The 26,814-nt window shown below is 40.0% G+C and overlaps 1 protein-coding gene across 1 annotated transcript in view; it reads left to right on the forward strand.

Annotated features, from left to right (window-relative positions):
- LOC138966517 (otoferlin-like) overlaps positions 1–26,814 on the forward strand; it is a 97,512-nt gene that overhangs the window by 10,113 nt on the left and 60,585 nt on the right. The window contains exons 9-24 of the mRNA XM_070338780.1: positions 105–225; positions 989–1,186; positions 2,342–2,458; positions 3,209–3,361; positions 4,386–4,578; positions 5,000–5,124; positions 6,486–6,620; positions 7,401–7,562; positions 13,349–13,480; positions 14,087–14,248; positions 14,590–14,767; positions 15,296–15,441; positions 16,841–16,972; positions 17,980–18,003; positions 22,036–22,162; positions 23,275–23,441. Coding sequence (XP_070194881.1) covers positions 105–225; positions 989–1,186; positions 2,342–2,458; positions 3,209–3,361; positions 4,386–4,578; positions 5,000–5,124; positions 6,486–6,620; positions 7,401–7,562; positions 13,349–13,480; positions 14,087–14,248; positions 14,590–14,767; positions 15,296–15,441; positions 16,841–16,972; positions 17,980–18,003; positions 22,036–22,162; positions 23,275–23,441 — 2,272 coding nt within the window. The remainder of the gene's footprint in view (positions 1–104; positions 226–988; positions 1,187–2,341; positions 2,459–3,208; positions 3,362–4,385; positions 4,579–4,999; positions 5,125–6,485; positions 6,621–7,400; positions 7,563–13,348; positions 13,481–14,086; positions 14,249–14,589; positions 14,768–15,295; positions 15,442–16,840; positions 16,973–17,979; positions 18,004–22,035; positions 22,163–23,274; positions 23,442–26,814) is intronic.

The raw sequence follows: 26,814 nt of genomic DNA on the forward strand, positions 1-26,814 counted from the left end.
GCAGAATTAAAATCGTGTTTTTTTCATTCATCATGTGTATGGCTTATGACTGCACTTCAGGTTCGTATACTTGGTTTGAATTAGTTTTTATGCCTGTCGCACAGGTTATACTACAACTTGCCGTACTACGAGGATAAACCGTGCATCTATGTCCGAGAGCACATGGAGGATCATCGTCGTCGTATGTACAACAGCAACATCATCAACAAGATTGCAGAAAAGCTGGTAAATACACGTGTCTTTTTTATCTGAAGTCTGGTTGTCCTTGCTTTTGTTTCTCGCGCTTAGTAAAGCCCTCAGCAAAGCTCTTCAGGGTCATTTCCAACTTGTACCGAGCACTTCAAAACCTTCTTTTAGGACGAAGCATAATGATACGCTGGCATTTGAAACGGTTCAAGCAGTTATTGCCATATGATTATTCGCTTTTAATGATTTTTTTTTCATAGCGGTTCTCAATATAAACGCCCATGAGAACGTGGAATAGTGGTAATGGTTTGTTCGGGTTGGTGTTTTCACGAACTGAAACAGTTCAACATTTTGAAGTCGTTAAGGCGTTGATTGCTTTTACTTGTCAAGCACGCATAGTCTCTTCAACGCGATATATTGTGGGAACCATCAATATCCTGTTTTATCATGGACAAGCTCTCGCGAAATTTGGATGCTGTGAATTTGTTTTTAACTCATTTTTTGGGTGCCTCTCACGACTCGTATTCCTTGTCCCAGGATGCTCTAAATTTGTCATTGCTGTCAATAAACTTGCACCGCCCGTTCACATAAACGCTCAATGAAGGTCGTGTCAAGGTTTAATGACACTGAGAAAACATTTAGAAATCGCACAGTAAAAGTATGTCTCCACAAGTCATCACACTCGCACCATAAGCTTGCATAAATATACAACAATAATAAAGAAATTAATGATCAAATAACCGAAATCGGAAAGCGAATGAATCCACCCATCCAATCTCACCTCATACCTCCTGTTCCCAAGGATGACGGCCTTGCGGAGGTGCACGAGAAGATCGCCCAAGAGATGCCATTCCCGGAGCGACGTCTGCGAGGCGTCTTCGAGGAGCTGGGCCAAGGTTGTACCAAGTTCGTGTCACTCGTCAGAAGTACCGGAGGCGGCTCTGCTGCTGGCAAGACTAAGCTGGACAAAGAGAGACACAAACTGCTCGTCAGGGAGATGGTAAAGGAGGAGCTTTGTTTTAAAGCTTGTATTGTTGAGAGGGTGTCCGTACATTGTGGGGCTTGTGATCCAAAACAAGTTTTGTTTAAAGACTGTGTCAGAGAGCTAGCACAGCAACACACCAGAGATGTGGATGAAGGGGGGTGGGAATGTGGTAAAATAAAACTGTTCTTTGTCACAAGAATACAGAAAGAGAACACGACAAATGTAACGCATTTGTTCCGTACGATGGCCTGATTGAGGACAACGTTGACATTACAGCATTGAAATTGGTTCAATAACGATGGTCCAACTTCACTCTTCCCATGCGTCTTTAGAAGGGCTATTGGATATCTCCGATTGTTACTATGGTAACTTATATTAGGGTCCAGGACGTCCCCCTGGTCAACAGTTTTAACATTTTAAAAAAATATTACGATTTTTAACGAGAGTTGAAGTAACAAGCCGTGAATAGATGTGAGCATTTTGCAAACCTGCTTCACTGTACTGTGATAGAACTAAATATAAATAGTTTAACAGAAAAAGACCAATATGTACACTAAAAAAGCAAACAAAGTTTAATTGCCCAATTGAGTCCGACTACCTGATGGCTAATCTACTGTGATACCTGTGATAACTGATGATGATTACTGTGATTGGTTTTATGTGTTTGGTTGGTCTCTTCTTTTGGTAGTGCAATAGCGTTAATTATGGATTGTTGTTATCATCATTTACATAAAAACTTATCTGTTAATCCAAACAATGATATAATTACTGTGATGTTCTTAACTACACTTTAACATGGAATGTATGTATGTATGTATGTATGTAGGTATGTATGTAGGTATGTATGCATGTGTGTTGGTGTGTCGGTGTGTCAAGTGTGCAAGTAAAAAGGGTATTGTAGTTGTACATATATTACTTTAGATATTTTTTTTGTTATCATGGGTTTTATGAATTTTCTTCTCTTATTCTTTTATAATTATTAATTAATGACCTATATGTGCTGATGACCAATTTAATTTCCTTTGTTGGATCAATAAAATGTTATGAGTTATGAGTTATGAAAGCCAACATTGGTGGAAAGGACATGAAAAACCAAGAATCAAGCAACCAACTTGTACGAGGGAATGTTGAGCCCATGCTGAATTGAATTGTATTGTGTACCGTCCACAGGATCAGCTGTCCACGCTGGCTCGGACCATGAAGGCCACAGTGACCAAGAACAACATGAAGGAGAAGCTGAAGGCTGGACAGCAGTACCTCAACAAACTCAGAACTCTGGAAACTGAGGTATGTCCTGTGATTTTAACTTCCTCATTCTCTTTGGTTTAATGTCTCTTTGCCAGTCAGCAGTCGGACTGGCTGTCTAGATGACTGACTTACTGGTTGGCTGTCTTGGTCCCTGTCTTTGTCTTTCTGTGTCTGTGTACGTCTGTCTGTCTGTCTCCGTCTTTGTTTCTCTCTGTCTGTCTGTCTCTCTGTCTCTGTATCCGCCTCTGTCTATCTCTCTGTCTCTGTCTCTGTCTCTGTCTCTGTCTCTCTCTGTCTCTCTCTGTCTCTCTCTGTCTCTCTCTGTCTCTGTCTCTCTCTGTCTCTCTCTCTCTCTCTCTCTCTCTCTCTTTCTCTCTCTTTCTCTCTCTCTCCCTTTCTCTCTCCCTCTCTCTCTGTCTCTCTGTGTCTCTCTCTGTCTCTGTCTCTGTCTCTCTCTGTCTCTGTCTCTCTCTGTCTCTCTCTCTCTCTCTCTCTCTCTCTCTCTCTCTCTCTCTCTCTCTTTCATATTCGATTCCTGCATAAGACTTCACTGCTTAATGAAAGTATACACGTAAAGAAAATACCACTACCACGTTATCTCCTGCTTGTTCTTTTGTTGTCCTCAGACATTCAAACGGCCACTCCGGCACTCTAGCCTCACATATTCTTAAGATCTTTCCATGCTCCCCAATACCTTAAAAGCATTATGTTGTGAGGCGCTTAGAACTATTTTAGGACCTGTGCAATATAAATATGTTCACTATTATTATTATGTTCTATTCATTTCAGCCCCAGCACGCGCTGCCCGACGTGTTCATCTGGCTGATCAGCAACAACAAGCGCGTGGCCTACCACCGCCTGCCCGCCAGGCAGCTCATCTACTCCATCGTGGATGAAGAACGGGGCAAGGAATGCGGCAAGGTGCTCACTCTTCTCCTCAGAGTGAGTATTACAACATTTATTTCTTTTGTTTATGCAGTTTCATAGGCAGGGCTGGATCTGAAGGGGAGATTTTTTTGTGTTCCAGAAGCTCCCCCCCCTCCCCCTCCCCCTTCCCTAACCGGCAAATGTACCTTTTTCTCAGAATCTGGGTGGCAAGATGAGACACCCACCTGCCAAACCCCATGCCTCTTTTGGGAAGCTTCTCCCTTTTCATTCACTTGGTCCAGTCCTAATAGGGGTCATCGTGAATGTTTCTGTTTGCGCTTAAAGATTTCAAATCAGGCAGATTGAGAAGATGTAGATGTTTTGGGGGTCTTATTGTTTAATTGGTGTACATGAAGGCAGAAAAGGTTAACAGTTTTGACTTTATTGATTCATTCCATTTATCATCAGAGCTCTTCTTTCAAGCTGTAAATGTTGTTTAGTAAATGTCAAAGTGGAAAGATATGTTCTTATCCCAAATGAATATACCTCTACATTCTCTCTCTCTCTCTCTCTGTCTCTCTCTGTCTTTGTCTGTCTGTCTGTCTGTCTGTCTGTCTGTCTGTCTCTCTTTCTCTCTCTCTCTCTCTCTCTCTCTCTCTCTCTCTCTCCTACACACACACACACACACACACACACACACACACACACACACACACACACACACACACTGACACACACGAGAACAGACTCGCGCATGTTTTTCAAGATGGCGTGCTCCAGAAGGAAAATAGGGCTTACCTCTAACTTTTTGAGACATGAGATGAGACATGAGATAATTATCCCTCTTTCTTTGTAAGCGTCTTTCCTGAGAATTATGGCAAAGGCTTTTAAAAAGCTTCTTAGTATGGTTGATAAGCCCGTTCAAATCTGTGTGCGTCTTTCCTGAGAAGTATGGCAAAGGCTTTTAAAAAGCTTCTTAGTATGGTTGATAAGCCCGTTCAAATCTGTGTGCGTCTTTCCTGAGAAGTATGGCAAAGACTTTTAGAAAGCTTCTTGGTATGGTTTCGAAGCCCGTTCAAATAAAACTGTTTTTGTCCAGCTACCCGGAAAGAAGGCGAGTGGTCAAGCCGGGTGGACGATCCAGACCAAGCTGCAGGTGTTCTTGTGGCTGGGACTGTCCAAGCACAAGAAGGACTTCCTGCAGGGGCTTCCTGGTGGCTACGAGGAGACCAAGGCCCTGAAGAACGCTGTCAAGCCCAATGGAGTGCCCCCTCTCATGATTCACTACACCGGTGAGTAGAAATCATCAGAGATTATTGAAGTTAGTTCCCTTTAGTTCTCAGCAGTCACGTGACTTGTGACTGCTGATCACTTCCTCTGTGCATATTTTTGAAATGATGTATGTTTGATAAAAATATTTATGTCCGAAAAGCTTGTTGTGGGGTTTCGTTTTCAGTGACTTAATACTTGTCATGTGGTAGCTTCTGTTACATCTATTTAATAAGAAATAGCCTGTTGCAAGATGTATGAATCGCATAATGCATGATCAGATTGAACCGTTTGAGGCTATTCGGTTACATTATGTGGCTAGGTTACGTTATACGCATGTACACACTCGGACAGCTAAATTCCATTCTGTAATTTCATCATAAACATCCTCTTTTAAATTAGTTTTCAAAACTTGCAGACAAAACTATAAATTTATGTCCACAGAGCGGCAGGTGTTCCAGCTTCGGGCTCACATGTACCAGGCACGTCAGCTGATTGGTTCAGATGCTTCTGGTCTCTCCGACCCTTACGCCTGCGTCTCCTTTGGCGGACAGAGTGTCTCCACAGAGGTATGTTATTCCACAGGTTTAAATGAAATCTGAAACAGCATAACTACACACGTTTTTATAGGAAAGACTCCATACGATGGAATAAACCCTTTTTACATTTAGTCAAGTTTTGACTAAATGTTTTAACATAGAGGCGGAATCGAGACGAGGGTCGTGGTGTCTGTGTGTATGTGTGTGTGTCTGTCTGTGCGTGTGTGTGTGTAGAGCGATTCAGAGTAAACTACTGCACCGATCTTTATGAAATTTGACATGAGAGTTTCTGGGTATGATATCCCCGGAAGTTTTTTTCATTTTTTGGATAAATGTCTTTGATGACGTCATATCCGGCTTTTTGTAAAAGTTGAGGCGGCACTGTCACACCCTCATTTTTCAATCAAATTGATTGAAATTTTGGCCAAGCAATTTTCGACGAAGGCCGGACTTTGGTATTGCATTTCAGCTTGGAGGCTTAAAACTTAATTAATGACTTTGGTCATTAAAAATCTGAAAATTGTAATTAAAATTATTTTTTTATAAAACGATCCAAAATTACGTTCATCTTATTCTTCATCATTTTCTGATCCAAAAACATATAAATATGTTATATTTGGATTAAAAACAAGCTCTGAAAATTAAAAATATAAAAATTATGATTAAAATTAAATTTCCGAAATCGATTTAAAAACAATTTCATCTTAGTCCTTGTCGGTTCCTGATTCCAAAAACATATAGATATGATATGTTTGGATTAAAAACACGCTCAGAAAGTTAAAACGAAGAGAGGTACAGAAAAGCGTGCTATGCAGCACAGCGCAACCATTACCGCGCTAAACAGGCTCGTCAATTTCGCTGCCTTTTGCACGAGCGGCGGACTACGGTCATTGTGAAAAAATGCAGTGCGTTCAGTTTCATTCTGTGAGTTCCACAGCTTGACTAAATGTAGTAATTTCGCCTTACGCGACTTGTTTCTGTTATTAAAATAATCAGTAAACTATTGAGAATCCAGAATCATACACGGTTATTTTAGAGGTACGTCCATTGCGTGTCTCAACACACTTGCTTTTTGAGAGACAGGACAGAGGTAACGTACAGATTTAAGCCAAGAAAGAGAGAGAAAAAACTCACGTGGGACAAGAAAGAAAATGAAGAAAAGACAGAAGATAGTTATTAAACAACAGTATTGAAAAAAATTAATCATCTTTCACAATGGACACCACTGTTTTGTATCCTCTGATGAAGGCATCATGGCTGCCACTGAGACATTTATAATCGTAATAATTATGTGCAAATAATGGTTTCATCATGAAACCAAAATCAATAGAAAAAGGAACTAGGAACACAGTGAATATCAACGACATCCGCATCAATTTGTGACATTCCAGGTGATCGACGAGACCCTGTCACCCACGTGGGACGAGATGCTGATCTTGAAGGAAGTGGAGATGTACGGGACGATGGAGGAGATCTTCGACGACCCACCAACCATCGTCGTCGAGATCTTCGACAAGGACAGTGTGGTGAGTTGCTTGTTGCAGTGTAAACTTAGAATAAAAAAACAAGCAAGGTATGTTATAAGAACGTTTAATTGTGAAAAAAAAATACGATACAGTCATTAATATTCGACCCAGCGGTCTCTTACGTGGACAGACGACCACTTATAATACAGAAAATAAACTCATCTGACAAATTGTCCAGAAGCTTATTCGGAGGACACAAGTGAGACTGAGACAATGAAGTGTAAACTTAATTTTGATAATTATAAGCTTTCGACAGTTTTAAGTTCCATTGGCATAAGGTACTTACAGTTTTCTCACATTTGCATTTATGTGCTCCTCCAGACGTTGAAGAAGTTTGTATTTCAAATACGTTCTTCTTCGTGATGTCTTGATTAAGATCTATACAGACCTGACACTTTTCTATATTGATTTTAAAAGGTGGGGTACACAACAACTTATTATCAGTTTATTACCAACAACAAAAATATCCCGTTTACGTTTCTGTAAGGGGGAATATGCAACACATTTTGGCTGCTTCTTTGTGTAGGGCTTAGAGGTTGGGAACATTCAACCATTTTGCCTATTGGCTTCCCTTATAGCACCTAATTAGCTTCTTATTGGCTAATCCTGGATTGAAAGGAAAGAAAGATCCGAACATTCAGCAGGGCAGTTCAATGAGTTGATATTTCATAAATGGAACAAGGGACTGCAGGTGAGAGGAAATAGAACAAGATTACAATAAAAAATGTACTCACCAGAACACAGCAACATGAACATATCAAATATTTCATATTCAAACAGGGCAAGTCTGAGTTCATCGGAAGAGCACTGTGCAAACCTGTGGTGAAGATGAGCACGGAGGAATACGCCCCTCCCAAGTTCCCCCCACGTCTGGAGTGGTGGGACGTGTACCGAGGCACCGAGAGAGCCGGCGAGCTATTGGCTACATTTGAGCTGCTTCAGGTCTGTGAACCGTGTTGGCTGTTTTGATTGGTTCTCATGTGGGCCCATGTGGCGTGTCACGATTGGTCGGTTTTTATGTTTTACCATGTATAGAAGTTTCTGTGTATGAGTCGGTCTTGTTCCTGTGCTTAGTCTTTTGTTTTGTGTAAAGTGATTAACTTGTGTGTTGTGTTTAAGTTTATGTGTTGCAATGTCTGTGTGTTCTATGTACCATTTTCTTCGTTTGTTTGTTGTGACATCTTAGTGATGTATTTGTCTATGAACTGGATGCTGTCTTGCCGCACCTTCGGCACAATGTTCAGTTCTGTTTCTTTAGATGGCAGTTACTTTACGATCTTTCAGGTTGGTTCTAACTACAAGTTTAGTACAGAAAATATCAAAATACTATGTCAGTATACTTATTGATTGTTTGTGTGTTTATAATCAGTGTGTTCGTCCGTTCGTTCGCGTGCCGAGATGTGTTTGTAAATGTCTGTGTGGCAATTTTTCTGTGAATCAGGATTTTCTTCTTTACCCGTTCTGACTTCTTTGTCCGTCTGTCCATTCTCATGGTTTTTTTGTGAGTCCTTACATTTAATGGTGTCTTCTCATCTTTCTCTCGTAAATGTGTGTCCATGTTTGCTGTCCTGTGCATTTGTTTACGTTTATATCATTTCTGTGTTGTATATTATTTCGTCCATATCCGTTTGATGTATTTGAGGAAGCTTCTTTGTTTTAGGTGTTTGTGTGTCTCTAGCAACTATTACTCGATAGTCGAAGAAGCGGACTCTTGGTGGAAGGGGTTGGGGGGGGGGGGCACGTTTGTACTAAATTTGGGAACACATTTCGAGCTTGGTTTTATAACTCTCTGTCATACACTTGGATCAGTTTAAATGCTAGATAAATACTACTTCAGTCTTGTCGCATTTTAGCCTAAGGCTTTCCTAATTAAGATATTAAATATCATGCCAACTGCAAGGTAAGGCGTGCTTCCTGCGAAGCTAATTGTTTTGTTGTTATGGTGGTGGTGATTAAATCATCTTAACATGTGATTCAGATTCTTTTTCATAATTTATGGTCAATGCATACATGCAATCTATATATATGGCAGAGAATACAAGAGTAAAATACGTGAAGGGAACATAGATCATCCTAAGTGTTTGCATATGATCTAGGAATGTTTACATTCATTTATAGTTTTCTGTCAGGTTTTTGGTTCAGTTTTTCATTTTCGTTTCTTGCTTTTGTCTACCTATCACTGGCTATAGTATCCCTTTGAGGAGAGCGACCTTCACAGGGCTCATGAGACCCCACCCTATGCCAGAAAGAAGCTTCGGGTACATTTTTGCTACTCTCCGGATTCTTGCCAGCTTCTACTTGGTTTTATTTTCTTTGCGTGTGTATAGCCCTCGGTGCGAGCTCGGATCTAAGCAACTGATGATTGCAAACTTCAAAGCATATCATTTCTTTACAAGCACGCTCCACATCAAGAAGTGTGAATCCGTAGTTTTTTTTTTCGTAAGACAGGAATCCAACAGGGAGGCCATTTTTCTTCCCATACTAAGGTTGACAAGACGTGCGCTGTGGCGCTTGAATTCACTTTTGTGTGTAAACAACGGATTGCATGAGATGATAGGGAGTTTAGAAACTTGTAAAGTGTTGGATTCGAGCTCGTTTTATATTCCCTCAGTGACAAAGTTTCTTCTATGTTAATCTGTGTACTAATTATCTTGGGTTTTGTTTCCGTGTTAGCATCTCCACCACCAGTCACCCTGTCGTTTCCTTACCATGACCTTGTCTGCCTTTTGTACCACCAACACAGAGCACACCACTTTCACGATGTATTCTTAGACATGCAAGGCACGACATAATAAGAACAAGGCATCGTGTGCAAGCTCTAGGTCAATATATGTCAAGATTGTCATTGTGCTCACCAAAGTTAAGGAAACTTGTGGGGCAGTATCAGATTGAAGCTATATGACATGGACAGTTGCACACTGTAATTAAGTCCCTTCCAAACAAGTTTAAAACAATCTTTGTATATCAAATTATGAGTTTTTCTTTGTGCATACATTCACAGATAATGTCAGAGTTTGGCAGCCGACCAGTTGTTATAACATTGACTTATATACAACACGAACTTAACATCACATCCTTGAAGCATTTCTGCTGATAACGTGATTCGGTTGACTCATAAAGACAGCTAGTTTATGTTTCTGTTGTGTCGTAAATTATGTCTTGCTAGTAAAGGTGTGTTGACACAGAGACTTATTAACTAGGTCCTCTCTTGGCATTTTTCCCCAAAACTTGTTTTATCTTAGAGGTCGTTGGTGCAAACTATCCCAAAAAAGAAAGGAGCTGGCCTCATAATATCTCTCAGTATTGTTAAGATTCACACCTGTTTCAAGATTCTGATTATGTTCCTTTTTTTTCACGAACATTCGACCCAGACACAATCATTTGTCGTAGTAAGCGTAGACATCCGGTCTGCTCCCCGCCTAATGGCCGATGTCTTCCGTCTTCGGGGGACTACGTGGGTTTAAATTTGGAGTGGTCCTTCTCCTAGAGGAGTTTCCTTGCAGGGATAGTGAGCCTCCTCTGCCCTCGTTTTAATTTTGGAGTGATCTTCTCCTAGGACAGCTGCCTTCCAGGGTTGACGAGCCTGTCCTGCCCGGCTATTTAACCCATAGTTGGGGGTTGGTTCGTGGGCACCAGGGCGTATCCACACGCCGGTGGGCCTGCATGCCACACGTCTAGGGGCCAACCTCCTCCGAGTCCTTGTAGTTCAGCCTGGGGCCTTTCAGTACCCAGTTCACGCCTGTCGCCACGATGGAGGCACTACAAAGGGCTTGCTGTGGAGAGGTTATGTACTGGCAGGAGAGACTGACGCAAGCTGCTCTCTTTTCGCGTTGTCCTGAAAAGGACGGTGCTAGCCAGCGGTGAGGGCTGAGAGCGAGAGGTGACAAGCACAAAACACTTCGCCTACACACTAGACACATCACACAACCATTTGACAGGCTGATTATGTTCCATTTCACATTTATTTTTCCAACACAAATTGTTGTTAACAGGGTCCGTCGCGATATAACCTTGAACGGTTGAAAACGACGTTAAACACCAAATAAAGAAAGAAAGAAAGTTAACAGGGTAACTTAGTTATATGTAGTCACTAGTCATATTTTCTTTTTGTTGGACACAGTGTTTACTAAAAGAGTATGCTTGTCAAAGAATTGTTGTTCATAATTACTTGGATTATTTTGGTTTTTTCAAGCATGGGCAGGTAACCACACCGCATTTTTTGTTTGTTTTAAGTCTGTTCCACTGCATGGGAAGCAGGCCAAAGATGTGTGTGATTTGTCTATATGTGCCTTTGGCAATAGTATATATCTATGAATGTGACGATGTACCTACTTAATAAGATCAAATTAAAGGTAGATGCAACTAAGCACTGCTAAGGACTGTATTTAATATGAGTTATGAAAGTTCAACGTATACAAAAGATGCTCATTCTTTTAAAAGACAATACATCTGTAGTTTCATTGGAAGGAAAGAGAGAGAGAGAGAGAGAGAGAGAGAGAGAGAGAGAGAGAGAGAGAGAGAGAGAGAGAGAGAGAGAGAGAGAGAGAGAGAGAGAGAGAGAGAGAGAGAGAAGTTCGACATACATTAAAACGACTACTTTTTTTTTAAAGGGGAAAATATATTATTTTGTTTCATTTTAAAAACAATGGGGAAATTCAGTTCTTTACATTCTTCTCTCTGTATTTGCATATCTTGATACACTTTTCCACTTCGTTGACACTACTGTTTCTTCATTAAGGATTGTACATGTATTCTTTGGGTTTTCAAATTGACTTAATTTCTCATTCGAGACACTAACAATTCCTATTTATGTCGACGTCTACATTCACATGCTTTCAGCTCTGGTTTTCTGTCTTCAAATAATACTGTGGAGCGAAAAGTGCATTTAAGGCAACGTTAATCATTACCTTACAATTTAATACTTAAAGGGTTGGTGTTTGTCTTTTCATTTTCCTAACTGTCTGTGGAGTGTTAGAGTAAAGTTATATTGTTTGATACCTTACGTTTTATCATTTAAATAGTTGTGAAATAGATGATAAAGGAAACAAACATTTCCTAACAAGTTTTTTATTTATTTTTTTTTTACTTTGCCAGGCACAAGTATTTATTTGACTTAAAATACATCAAGTAATAAATCGTCCAAGATTGTTACATCATTGCAGCGTTTCTCGTTTTAAACATTCGGCAAAAGTCCGTCAGTTCGATGAACACAGATTAATGTGAATAGGTGAATAGAATTAGATGCAGTAGCTGAATACTTTTTTGCTTAAAACTGTGAGCTTAGTAGCGTCATTTGACATTGGACAGCTTTTTAGTGTTAGGAAGTTATACTTAGCATGTAGTTTCGTTCAAAAATACAATGCTTCCCGTAGGAGCACAGCCACAGGGTTGTCCAGATTTCTACATTGGCTTCCTTCCATTTGAACATTTTATACCAAAGAAATCACAGACTGGGTGCTTTTTGTGCAGGGCAAGATTTTTTGGCTCATTTAATTTCGTGAATAGACGAATTCCGAAAATGACTGTTGGGTTTGTATGGGTTATGAAAGGGTGAAAACCCTTGCTTTTACTGGAACAAACATGGGAGGGACCAATCACTAGGGATGGGTGTGTTTGAAACAGGTGCACATGATCACGTGTGGATTTGTTTGTCCGTCCGAGAAAAAGCAAGGGTATTCACTCTTTCACAACCAATACAAACGCGACAGAGTCATTTCCGTACATCATCTATTGACACAGGTGTCAGCTGTGCAATCAATTCAGTAAGAAATTGCCACTCTACACAGGTGTCAGCTGTGCAATCAATTCAGTAAGAAATTGCCACTCTACACATAAAGGAGCGGGGCTGTAGATTATTGGTGCATTTCAACTTGGAGGGATGTTCCTACCCCTTGTAAGACCTGGATGGGTCGATGCTTTATACAAATGGACCCACACGAGAAGAAATGAACTACAGTACACGCTTAGGTTTGCCATTATATTAGTAACCGCTGCTTGTACGTTTCTGTAACAGGGAAGGTGACTGCTAGAGTTACAAGTTATTTACATTGTTATAAAGTACTGCAAGATCATTTCTTTCCGTTCAGATGATGATTGCCTCAGCCCTTTTAACATAATGTCATTGAATGGACTGGAGGCTGTTGTTATACGAACGTATACAATTTCTCATGGTAGACATGTAACATTGCAGAAATGTTGTGATAGTAAATAACCTAGTTTTACCCCAATACCCGTTTCTCCATTCGCATACCCCTACCCACAATGTCCACATACTCCCATACCCTTTGGTTCATTGCTGGACATATTATCTATTGTAGGTTAAGTAAAATGACATTTTGAAGCGTGAGGATAGGGATTTTTATGTTCTCTGTATGTCGTATATGACCATAATTTCTTCTTAGCTTTATCGACGCCACACGTTTTGATTTTGTTTATACTTCTGAAATACTCAAAGTTAATGGTAAATATAGCATTCTGTGAGTGAATTACGCAATTTTTTATGAAATAAATGTTTCAAAATCTCACGATGGAAAATAAGGAACGCAATATATTCACTCTCATGTGTGCACACTTTGATTTTGTACCACAGAACTGCTACTTTAATTACATAATTCAAATTAAGCTGGACTTTTTTGTCTCAAAAGTGTGCTGGAAGTAAATTGTGATACGTTTTGTCCGTGTTCTCTTACCATACTTTTCCTCAATGTCCTCGCTGATGCCCCTTTCAGCTGGCAGCATTTGGAGACACAAGCGGCCAGGACTTGCCTCCACTGGACATGCCGACCATGGACAAGGACCGTGGCCCCATCATGCCGGTACCCAAGGGCATCAGACCTGTGCTCAGCAAACACAGGATTGAGGTGAACGATTGGTGAAAGTTTGGCTTTTATAAGATCTGGTTGGTGTGTTAAGGTTGTTGTTGCTGTTTTCGGTTGTTGTGGTTGGTTGTGTTTTGTGTTTTTTTGCTATGGGAAAGTGGTTAAGCTAAGACTGGATTGTCGAGAAACCCTTTTTGTGTTTGAAAAAAAGTCGTCGAGTGGAGAGCGATCTAAGAGATGACCAGATCAAAGAGAATAGCCTCGATAAGACGGGTTGTTCTTGAGACAGTGTGTTGCTTTGGAAAGGTGGTTGTGGTAACAAGGTGAACGTAGATATAAGATGGTTGTTGATGACAAATTGAAGCTGTGAACTGGTTGTTTTGAAAGTATTCCTTCTCTTGTTGGTATCCTAAGATATCTTTACCGGAGACAGATCCGGAACTCCGAAGAAGGTGGCTGTACAGATGCCGTTTGCACACGCTTTGACGCCAACAAAATTGACAGCTACAGATAAACGGTCGGAAAACAAAAGAATGAAACCCGTTAGAAAAGGACGAACAGAATGTGCAACCAGAAATGCCATTCTTGGACCAACATCTCCACGGTATACCTCTCAAGTTTTAATGACCATGCTGCTTCGTGTGACAGGTGTTGTTCTGGGGCGTGCGGGACATCAAGCGGGTTCACCTGCAGCAGGTGGACAGGCCGCGGATAGACATCGAGTGTGCGGGTCACGTGCTCACCTCCACCATCATCCAGAACTGCAAGAAGAACCCCAACTTCGGCGTGCCCGTCAAGTGCTTCGACGTCGTGAGTAACGCTTTTGATGCATGATCATACTGTGCTGATCGAACAACTGAGAATTATTGCAAAAGACGCAGGTTACAAATTCTCACACAAAAAACATGTGTACATACATGAATGCATTTGACATTTGGTACGTTACTGGGTGACTTCTCCGTTGAAGTAAATGACACAAGCATGTTAAGTTTAAATTGCTTTTGCACTTTTAAGTAGTGTTTTGAGTTGCATAATCATGTTGTCAACGTGAAATCAATGTGTTGTTCATTTTCCCCCAACATGCTGTACTTTTACCAAGAACATTAGTAAAAGAAACTATTACAAAACTTTCAAATATCTACCCGTATCAGGAGCTACCAGAGAACGAGCTGTACTGCCCACCAATCACCATCCGCTGCGTGGACTGTCGCAGCTTCGGCCGCTACACACTGGTGGGCACTCACGTCATCTCCAACCTGCACAAGTTCATGTACATCCCCACCACCAAGCAGGCCAAGGCAGCTCTGCAGAAGCTCTTCCCCATCAAAGGTATGCGGAATGTGTTTTAGAAGGCTTCAGCAACTGTATATCTCTTGGCCTCCAGGGGGAGGGGAGTTATTGAGAGTAGAGAAAAGCAACATAACTTAGAGCTCAATCCCCCAAGGTATAACAACGAATGACCAAAAGGTAGGAATGAATCATTTACACACGTTGGGTTATCCAGAGCGTTACCTTTCTTTAATAGTCACGACATATTGCGTGTATGTTGCAAGACACAACTAACAGAATACTACTTTACAACTAACATTCCTTTTATTTTGTTGGTGGTCGGCATTTGTTTTGGGGGGCTCTCTCGTTCCATTCAGACAGAGTATGAGACAATAGAGCTGTTACCAGTTCAGTAGGAATAGTACATTGATTCGTCAAAGAAACCAAAATAATATGTCGTGCCATTTTAAAGATATATTTCTCCCGGTGCACAACCATCATGATTTTGTAAGCCATCACATCATTCTTCTTGGGCCGTTTACCTAAAAAAAATATCCATAGAACAAAACAAATCGATATGTTGTGCAGGGCGAGCGATAGACGAGACAAAGGTGATCCATGCAGGTTCTCCATCCAAGTCTGTGGTGTCCGAAGATGTGACCATCACAGTGGACGAAAACCTGCCCCTCATCCACAAGACCACGGTCATCACCATCACCTCTCACGACAACAGGGTCAGTTTTCCCCGAAAGCGGCGTATGGCTGCCTAAATGGCATGGTAAAAACCGGTTATGCACGTAAAAACTCTCTCGGGCAAAAAACACGAGTGTACGTGGGAGTTTCAGCCCATGAACGCAGATGAAGAAGAAGAATAGTGTCAGTAGAGGTGTTCGTCATAAGAGCTGTTAGAGTGTTTTCTGTCTTGTTATATTTTATCTGGTAGTGTCGACTGAAGTCATTACCACCATCACCTCTCGCTACAACAGGATCAGTAGAGGTGTTCTTCATAAGAGCTGTTAGAAGGTTTTCTGGTTTGGCTCTATTTTATCAGGTAGTGTTGACTTAACTCTGTTTATTTTTGTTTTTTGGATTCCGATTTTAATTTGCAGAGCGGTTACTTTGGGGTAAGAGTGAGAAAATACGCCTTCATCGATATTTCAGGCCAGCAGGCATGTTTCATATGTAGGTTTTTTTTAAACATAGGGCACAGTACATTAGATATAAGATAATATATTGTCAATTCAATCAAACAATGGATGGACAAGTGTACTTCGTCTGCTATTAAACAACCAAACAACATATGTAAACAACCAAAGCATACAAACATACACAGTATAAACATCCTAAGTACGCCAGACATTTGGGGAAAAAGACAAGGTAAGCAGGAGAGTAAAGTCATCTGCAATTTCGAAATTTCGAAATCAAATAGCCAAACAGAGTACTGCAAATGCCAGTATAATATGGGTGTCTTTCAGCCACGCCTTTTCTCAATTAAGTCAGTCTATGATATGTAATAATAATAATAATAATAATAATGCAAACTTTTATAGCGCTATTCTAGAAAAATGTCTACTCTTAGCGCTTTACAATACATACATCGACCAAGCATACTATACACGCACAGGCAAAGAAACCGACCAAACATAACCAACAAACTATACATGCACAGGCAAAGAAAGCGACCAAACATACAATACACGCACAGGCAAGATAACGACCAAACATAAACAAACATACTATGACCAAACATAACCAACATACTATACGCGCGCAGGCAAAGAGAACAATCAGCACATGTAATAATCCGGTAGTATAAATGTAGTATAAAAAGCAATATTTATGTGTAAATGATTTGTTACCTGATCTTCGTGGTGCCTTATTCTGCAGTTTTATTTTGAGTCTTCATCCTTTTTTCTTCCGTATCTATTATTTTCTTCCTGTCGAAGTCTCTTCTGTTCGATGACAACTTTTCTTACTTCTCTACATGTTATACAATCTTGTCATTTTTTCACGCTCAAAATTTACGAAGTCATTAGACTTGAACCGTCGCGATATAACCTTGAACGGTTGAAAACGACGTTAAACACCAAATAAAGAAAGAATTAGATTTGAAACTTGATTTTGTTTTCTCAGGCGAGTGAGAAGGACAGGAAGACAGCAGAAAACAAACGTCGCAAGAAGGGGCACATGGACGAAGATGAACCCGATATGGACGCTCTGGATTGGTGGAGTAAATACTTCGCCTCAGTGGAGACCATGATCAGGGTACGTCACATTCTGTTTCGTTGCGTCACTTCCGGTTCCTCTTTGTCACTTAGCTACCAGTTTTAGAGGATTGCTATATGCTATATTGTGACGTCTGTAGGAGGGAGTGTAGGTGTGTGTTTGTGTGAGACACTGCTTAATACATGGTTACAACCAGCATGTTTAGCTCACGCAGAGTGCTTTTGAGTGGATTATATTTTCCGCTTCCACGTCACTGTGTACATGTAGTGTATTCCTAGTAAACAACATAATTTCTCATTTTATTCTTCGGTCTGAAGGCACTAGAATAGAGTATAGCACAATCGAAGTTTAAAATAAATTATCAACATGAGGTAAATTTAGGAAATGAATGTTCTTGATTCTTTTATGGTTTATTTATTTATTTATTTATTTTTTTTATTTTTTTTTTTTGGGGGGGGGCTTTATCGGCAAAGAGATTTAGAAGAAATTCCACAAAATGTCAAGTTGTTGTAAGCTTGTGATATTTGTGTCCTTAACTTTCTGTCAGTTTACCCTATTCTGGTGTGTTGTACTTGAAATGTCTTGCCAAAAGAGTCTGTTGTTATTTACCTCGTTACCAATCAATTTTATTACTAACCCTGCTTGAGGTGTCTGTCTGTACAGATTGTGCTCCCTAAGTTTGCCATGAGGTAGGGGGATTTTCCAAGTCTTGCTGATTTGCTTGATTTTAGAAGAATTTGTATTGAGAAATCTTGTCAAAGAGAACTCAACTCGTCGAAATCAGAACAATTTCTCAAATGTAAAATGTCTTTATCTCTGCAAAATTGGCTGAGTACTTATTCTCACATATGTATGATAACATGAGGCACTACCCTTTGAGTTTTCCGTGCGGTTTTCAAGTTGTTATGTAGCATTATTTCAAAACCTAGTTCCTTAGTGAGATGATTGTGTAGATATGTATATGTCTGTGTGTGTGAGTGTACGCCATGTTTTTCTACCTACTCGTGTGTGTAACTGTGTGACTTGCTTTCCTCATGTTCGCACAGAGATCCGAGTCTGAGGACGAAGAGGTATCTAGCATTCACGTCCACATTTTTATGAACATTCTTAACGCTTTTATTTTATTTTATTATTATTTTTATATTTCAGTTTAACTTTTTTTTCAATGACACTTATTTTGCTCTGATCATGTTCTGTGACTGGTCATGCTGGGATTGTTCAATTTCTTATATATACATATATTCTTATCAACAGCATGCATATTATCTGTACAGAGTAAAGCAGAATGACCTCAAAGTGTCTTTTGTTGTGCTAAGTAATAAATAACAGATCCACCTAGGCTTCCGTTAATGCTGCATGCTCCACAGTTAACTGCCAACGTTGTACTCTCACAGATATTTGCGAACGTTAATCTTTAGTCGACCTCTCTCGTTTTAGGACTGAAACCTTGTATCGGCATTTGGATTTGTGCTGGCTCTATAGAACTATTGCTAATCTCACTGTAAAACCAATGCGGTGTTTTCCCCCAGTGAGATGCTCATGTTCATTGCGAGCAGATCCGCGTTCTAAATACTTCGTTTGTTGGATGAGTTTGGCAGGGTATTAATTAATATGAAACGAATTCGGCACATTTGGGCATAAACATAAAGTATGACAGTGCTTAATTTTGGGAAGAGTTTATTGCACTGATTTGCAGAAGTTTACTATAATCTACGTTCGACTAATATAGTGTTTCGTATACAGATACTTCGGTACAAGATTACAGTGTAAATATAGTTCGGTTATAGACTAAAGAGTTTGACAGGGTTGCAGTATAAACAGGTTATGGCGGAGTTGTAGCAAAACGTATAGTTTTCGAGAGGCTGTGAAAAACGAAATATTATACTGCATTCGTGCGAGAGGTCACCCATGTGATAAATAAACCATCTCTTCGCACGTTAGTGTATCATGTAAGTGAGGTCGGATCAAACTACAGTCTGGCAGGAACTGCAACAGTAATTGTCAACTGCTCATGATGTCAAAGTCATCGAGACAAAATTCTCTCTTGAAACACTTGTTTTATTTTTTATTTTTTTTTATTTTTTTTTTTACCTCTGTAGGAATTTTGAGAACTTACACGTGATGCTATAATTCGCATTTTGGTGTCTTTTGTAATGTTGCTTTTGACGTCAGAGATTTCACTTTGGAAGAAATCGATGGTAAAAAAGATGCGTCTTCAGTTTAGGCACTTCGAGTTTGAGGTTGAAGGCGCGCATGTAAAGAATGTAGGATAAACAGAATGCTACATGGCTTGCTGTGTGATACCAGGTTTTCACTCGTTGCTTTTTCTAGTACTGAAAAGCTCGCTTCCTCTCGCATTTCAATATTTAAAAACAAACTCGTGTAAACCTGTAATCACACAGCAAGTTATGTAGTATTCTATTTCTAACTTAAAATAGTGTCACAGAACTGATCTCATTGATTTTCACTTTGATTAGCATGCACACATTTCTTCGAATATATTGTTTATTTTTGCATTCTCTCCGTGTATGCTTTTTGAAGACTTGGATTTACCGACATTCCGATATTCGTTTTATTTAAATCCCATTTTTTTCTTAAATCCTTAAGGAATGGAGGTAAGGATTAAACTAATATAATTTTGTGATTTCATTTGTTTGTTATTTTGATACAATTTGTGTTGGTTGGTTGGTTATTTTGTTTGTTCGTTTGTTTCTATTTGTGTGCGTGCATGAGAATACGTACGTTGGATATCTCTGTCCTTGTTCAAGTTTGTTTGAGATGTTTGCTTTTTTTTTTTTTTTGCCCCTCACTCTCGCTCTCTCTTATGTTTATTTCACAATTTATGAATGTGTTGGTATCTCTGTTTAATTGTTCACATTTCCACCTCTTTCCTCCTCCGTGACGCACAGCTTTGTCCGAATGGGTGCAATATATATCTGTTAGGTGCATTTTGGTCAAACTTGAATAAAACAACTAAAATATTCGCAGCTGTTACAAATGCAGTTAGAACAAAGACCATAGACGTGCCTCAGGTATTCCTCTCTTCTTCCCATTACTCTCTTTCTTTGTTAATGTTTAAGGGGTTTTTAGGTGCTGTGTCTTAACAAATTATTCAGTGAGCGTCCAAGGGAGAGTGGATGAGTTATGACTTTGTTGTGCATGGGGTATATTTTGTTTTATTGAGAGAGAAAAAAAAGCTTTCTTTTTCTTTCTTTTTTGTCTTAAAAATTATAAACTTGCGACTGAAAAGTCGATCTATTTTTATGATTGTGTCTATGCTTTTGGCTTTGCTTCAGAAAGTGATGCATCAGTGCTTTCCCTCGTTTTGTTGGTTGTTGACAATTTGCCAGCCTAGTATACAGTTGCTATCATGTTCAATCGTTGGTTTTTTTACAGCTGTGATGGTGTATACGAACTATCTTGTATAAAATGCCTACGATGCGATCATACACTTTATTCACGTGCCTTCGCTATTCTCACGCCAAGAGAGTTGAGCTTCATTTTGCACAATAAATTAGAAATGTTACATGGGAAACAGCAGAATATGCTTCAGTAACAATAACTCTCACTTTATTTTCAAATAAAATGGGTACATTAAAATTGATCTTTTTCTTTGAAGCGCCCAACCTGCTTGTAAATGATTATAAAGCACACATTTGACAAGAGTCATTAGGACATTTAATAAGATAGAACATATAGGTTTTCGTATAAAAACAAGCACATCTATTAACACAAATCCTAACTCAATGCGCCATCATCTTATCTCATTAGAAAATTACAAATAAAATGTAAATAAGATCATCCTTCTTCATATATATCACATTCAAATATTGCACCCGCTGTCAATGAAGAACCCCTTGTTTTAACTGCTGATGTTATAACATATTATAAGTGGACCCCATACATAAACGCATACTTTTATTTGTATCAGGAGTATTGTGCATGCTTACACGGACAGGAAAGAGGTCATTACTTTCACAGGGATGATCCACTGTTGTATTTGGTATTAGACAGTGACAGCACAACGTGAATACTGGTATAACATGAGACAGCACTAAAAAACAAGAGGCGAAGCCTTCAAGGCTCACGTAAGAAATCGACAAACAGTAACACAAACTCAATCACTCCGTCACACACACACACACACACACACACACACACACACACACACACACACACACACACACACACACACACACACACACACACACACACACACACACACACACAGTAAGCATAGGTGAAACTGTGCAAGAAAGCGAGACCCTGGATCTGCCAAGTAGTCTCGGCCCGCTCACAATAACAATGACCGAGACTTTCAGTAATTCCTTTGCGTGACGTCTAACCCTCTTACGTCATAATGTAACGTCTTCAAATAGTTTCTATCACACACGTCAAACACTTTTGACCGAGACTGACGTAATCCATAGACTCGGAAATGTTAAAGTTTCTATCACACACACACACACACACACACGCACGCACAGACAGACAAAGTTTATCATCGCATAGGCTACACTTACGTGAGCCAAAAAGGGGGAAACTTCATTGACATAACGACATATTGAAACGAGTCCTATGAAATTGCATTGGGGGAGGGTTTCAATGAAGCCAGTAACACTGGGAGGAAAGGCGCAGGACAAGAAAAAACATCAACAATAACTATTGTGCTTATTCAACAAGACTCAATACCGTTTTAAAGAAGCTTACGTTGGAACAGTAGTTAAAGATCATTGCGTTTGCAGTAGACCTACTACCTGTGTGCAGAGGTTTCTCGCCCACAAGAAGTTCATAAAATGCTAGAAACTACACGCATAAAACAGAAAAAGAAGAAGAAAAACCACAAATAAAAATCATCATCATCATCATCATCATCATTATCATCATCATCGTCGTCGTCGCCTTCGTCGTCGTGGTCGTGGAAACTATCATCATCGTCATCACTTTTATGATCAAAACATTGTCCACATTGTCATTTTTCGTCAACACGTTAACCATACATATAGGGTAGTCAGCGAGTAACTCTCCCCCCCCCCCCCCCTTTTGTTTTGTTAATGATGACGTCATAAGTACCCGTAATGACGTTACTGGTGACGTTGCAGGAGCACGGACGAGGGGAAGATGTGTTCAACATGGAGGCCCTGGAGGCAGAGAGCAAACTCACGGAGAGGGACACACCGCCCAACACAGCGGGCTACGGGGCCATTCCGAACGGAGCTCCAGGAGATGGTATGTTTTCATTTTTCAAAACTGTATTGTCCCATCGCTTCAAAATACGGGTTGCTTCCTCCCAGTGGAAAGCTAGCAGCAAACGAGTCGGCGCTAGGTGTGAGCGTGTTTAGGTGTAATCAGTCACCTGCACTTATGGTAAAATGGCAGAACTCTTTCAAGTGCCACAGTGGTGACACGGGGATGGAACATGGATGCCGTCTCTGAGTCTGCACATAAAACTGACCCATGTCCGTCCCTGCCCGGATTCAAACCCGTGACCTAAGGATCACAAGTTCAGTGCTAAACCAACTGAGCTACCGCCCCCCCCCCCCCCCCCCCCCCTTGTACATTGCAGGAATCGCGTGAAGGGGTACTTTCCGCTACTTTTCGGTTGAATTTCAAAGCGGTATCCGACCAGTCCGAGCTGCCGACTGGCTGGTTCTCGTGGTTTGGTTCTCATTTTTCTGAATACCAGTAATGTTGCTAGGATTTGATTTATTTGGCGAATCTGACGAAACGGCCATGAACGTTTCCGGTAGTTTAGGGCAACCCAAGACGTCGCTTTTGTCCCGCTGCAGGTCCAGCAAATATTTGGAAATGTCGGTAAAATTTCAGGCAATTTGAAATAAGTTTCGACGTTTTGCCGCCTGCGGACGGCAAACACCATCCCTGTTTACCGGTTGAAATCTGAGATACCTGCGATGAAATTGGCGCCCAGTCGCTTGACAATTTGTTTGAAATGCTGTATCTCATAACGTATGATGAAAGCACGGATTGGTGTTGAAACATTTTGAGTTCTTGTCGTGACATATTGTGCCTTAAAACTAAAAACTGCAATGTGTGTGTATTATACAAAAAACATCATCAGTTAATGTATATCTCTTTGTCTCTCAACAGTTAAGTTTTTAATTAAGAAGCCGAAACTGTGTAAAATTGCACTGGAGTTATAAAATTGATCGTTTAACAACAACAGATTTTCTTGTTTTCTGTTGTTGTTTTTATTTTTTTTATTAATCAGCAGCGAAGCGCCCTTACGCTTTCTGATTATGCCTCTCATAAGTATAGGCTAGTCCAGACTTCAAATTTCTGAAGACTTTCTGGTTTGTGTCCATATGACTTCTTTTTTTCAGATGTTGGGTTCAAACAGAACAAGAAAGAAAAGGATGCCAAAAAAAAGGAGGGCGGTGACAAAAGGACATTTAAAGCAACAGCCAAAGCTGTTACATTGGCCAAACAGCTCTCCCCTCGGACACAACGAAAGAAAGAAAAGCTTTTCAGCAACACTGCTCAACTGAAGGTAAAGTTTCGTATTTGGTTTCAATACACGTTATGTGGTAACTGTAATACGTTCTGTTGTCAGTGTTAAGACTTGATAATATTCTGAACATTTTACCAATGAAAATCCGTTCAATAATGTAAAATAAATGAATACGTTATATGAAATTTTACAGTAGATTCATAATGTGTTTTTTGCTGTGTTCAGATGTGTTTGTTAAGGATTGCTTTTTTTGTTCTATATGTTTTACTTTTGATGTTTGGGTAGTTGTCTATTTATTTGCTGGTTCATTTACTTGCTTTTTGGGTAGCTTGTTTGTTCTGCCATGTGCGTGCGGCAGGACAAGTAATCTGTTTGTCTGTATGTGTGTGTGTGTCTACCTGTTTGTATGTCTGTATTTCTATCTGTGTAGCTGTATTTATAAGCGTATTTGGTTTTTGTCTGTTTAGCTTTGTGGCGCGCCCCATGTTAGTTGTGTGCTCTTTTAAGAAAATAAAACCAGAAACAAATAGACTGTCAACGTTCCAAAATTCAGAATCAAAAAACAAGAAAGGTAATTTGTTGGAACGTTCCAACAAATTACCTTTCTTGTTTTTTGATTCTGCTCTTTCAAGAATTTAATGAACACCAATTTTTCATAGTATGCCAGTTTATTTGTTTATTTGTGTGTTCACGTGCTTTACATTTTCAGGGATTCTTTAACAAAGTTCTGAGAAGAGACGATGATGACGATAATTTCTCAGACGTTACCGACATTAATGCGTTTCTTGAGAAGTTCTGGGTAACGTTCGGACGGAACCCATGTATCCGTTTACATTCTCGTTCAAAATTAAACATATTTTGTAAATCGGGTAACGGGTTTCAAATATTGCAAATGAATGACTCCTTATACTTGCATGCGACGTTAAATCGTACGGTGTTTTTTATTTTTTTTATATGATTTGATTTTTCATACTCTCTCGGTTGAAAGTACTTTCGTTGGTGTACTTTTTTTTCCGAACATTTCAGTGATCAAGAGTGTGCTGTTATTCACTCTATGCTATCATAGAACGTATTATTTGCAGCAATCGTTTTCTCGTCATATAAAAAAAATGTAATATTCTTTTCACCACCCACACGTTATAAGCTGACAGCACTCTTCTTCATGTTGAGTTTGTGTGTGTGTGTGTGTGTGTGTCTGTGTGTGTCTGTGTGTGTCTGTGTCTGTGTGTGTCTGCGTGTGTGTGTGTCTGTGTGTGTGAGTGTCTGCGTATGTGTGTGAGTGTGCGTGCATGCGTGCGTTTGCGCGTGTGTATGTGTAACGCCTTCACTGATTTTACTTTTTAAATTCACATTTTTCATAAATACAAGCATGGGCAGTTCTCCTTCACAAAAATAGTTTTAGCGGATTGTATGGACAACCAAGTCTAATGATACTGAATTCTCTGTTGAGATTTTACAGATACTATATCCTTGACATGACTATAATCAAAAGCAACATAACTTTACTATATTTAGGTACCTTCTTTCAAAATATCGTCGATGGTTCCAGGGTTTTAGAAGATACTTTTCTCGTGCAACTTCGGAAGGGAGCCTTGCGTCCTCCTCTGATCGAAAAGCTGATACACTGGCGGTAAAGTTCTTTCGAGAATGTGTTCATCTCTAGAAGCTGATGGCAAATGTGTTCACCCTCCGCTGAACTGTTCGAGATTGTTCCTCTATACCTACCTCAGTTGTCTACTCTTTGTTTGACAGGTTGAATGTATCCATCCATATCCTTTGATGAAATGGTTGACGTCAACCCTGTCCTCCTCCGCTTTTTGAGAATGTTTCCGTCCTAGCTCAAAGTGCCTAAAAATATGCCATGCCCTCTTATGGGGACTTTTTTTTCTCGGAATCTTAAACCTGAATTGGACTGAACTGAATCAGAATGCTTCCATCTTCTGCTGAACTGAATCAGAATACGTCTATCTCCCACCCCCGTGTCACCACAATGGCACGTTAAAGATCTTGGTCATTCTGCCATGAGTGCAGGTGGCTGAATACACCTAAACACGCAGACACCTGGGTAGCGCGACTCCGTTGCTGCTAGCTTTCCACCGGGAGTGGGAGGAAGCGACCAGAATTTCCCAGCGATGGGACAATAAAGTAATGAAAAATGAAAAAAATTAAAAAACTCCTGCTGAACTGAATGAGCATGGGTTGTTCTTTTGCTGAACTTAATAAATATACCTATATCTTCTGCTGAACTGAATGAGAATGTCTAGTTCTTCTGCTGAACTTAATAGATATATACGTCTAGCTTCTGCTGAACTGAATGAAATTGGGTTTTCTTCTGCTTCTGCTGAACTGAATAAATTGACGTCTATTTTCTGCTGAACTGAATGAAAATATGTATATTTTCTGTAGAACTGTCTCAGAATACTTCCATTCTCTGCTCGAGGTCAGCGTGACGATATATTCCGGGCTATGCCCTCTCAGAATTGTTCTTCTTCCTCATAGAATGCGTCTGTCTTCTGTTGAATTGAATCATCATACCTCTTCTGCTTCCATGTTCTGTAGAACTGACTCAGAATGCGTCCTTCGTCTGCAATTTTGTTTATGCTTTCATCTTTTGATCAACTTCTTGTAAGTTTCTGCATCCTTCCATGAACTGCCTGCTTCAGACGTTTGCCAACCTGTTCTTAAATGATTCTAATTGGCTATATTAAAAGGGAATGTGGCCTTTCAGTTGCAAACGTTTTAGTGTTTTCTGTGAAAGCGTGTTGCTAAAAAGACTGTGGCTGTTTCAGACAAAGTGATATAAGCTAAGTCTACCATTCACATTAACCCACTTGAAGTAGCATCCTTTCTTACTAGTAACCCCCTTCTCCCCACCAAAAATCAATTTAATCCGACCCCTTCCCCGCCCCCATATCAATCCAACACCCTTTCTCCGTCTGTCTCTCACTCAATCCCTCTTGCAATTTCTCAGTTTAGCTGTGCCTTTTCTCAATATATCATCGTTGCAATTTGTTGGACAGTTAGATTGCTACTCTCTTTGTCGTTTTAAAATTGTATCTCACCCATCGCCGTCCCCTTCCCGTCTCCCAGAAGCCATATATTCCATCGTGTCCTTTCAAACAATAGCTGATTTTGCTCGCTCTGAGTATTCTCAAAGTTTGTTGATCATTTTGTGTCCCGAGCATTGCTCGTCCCGAGCATTTGAGCATCGAACGCCATACAAATCACTGGATTTGCCCTACAAACTTCGTAATGCCTTTTTATTTTATTTTTATTTTTATTAGCTTTGTGTTTTTCCATCGCCTTCTTCTCATTCTTCTTTTGATGATTATGTAAAAACGATTCCCTTAGACATTCGGAACTAAAATGGACTTCGTGATATGTGAAACTGGAGCTTGTACTACCAGAAAGT

This window comes from Littorina saxatilis, linkage group LG5, assembly GCF_037325665.1.
Source record: "Littorina saxatilis isolate snail1 linkage group LG5, US_GU_Lsax_2.0, whole genome shotgun sequence".
NCBI classification, from domain to species: Eukaryota; Metazoa; Mollusca; class Gastropoda; order Littorinimorpha; family Littorinidae; genus Littorina; species Littorina saxatilis.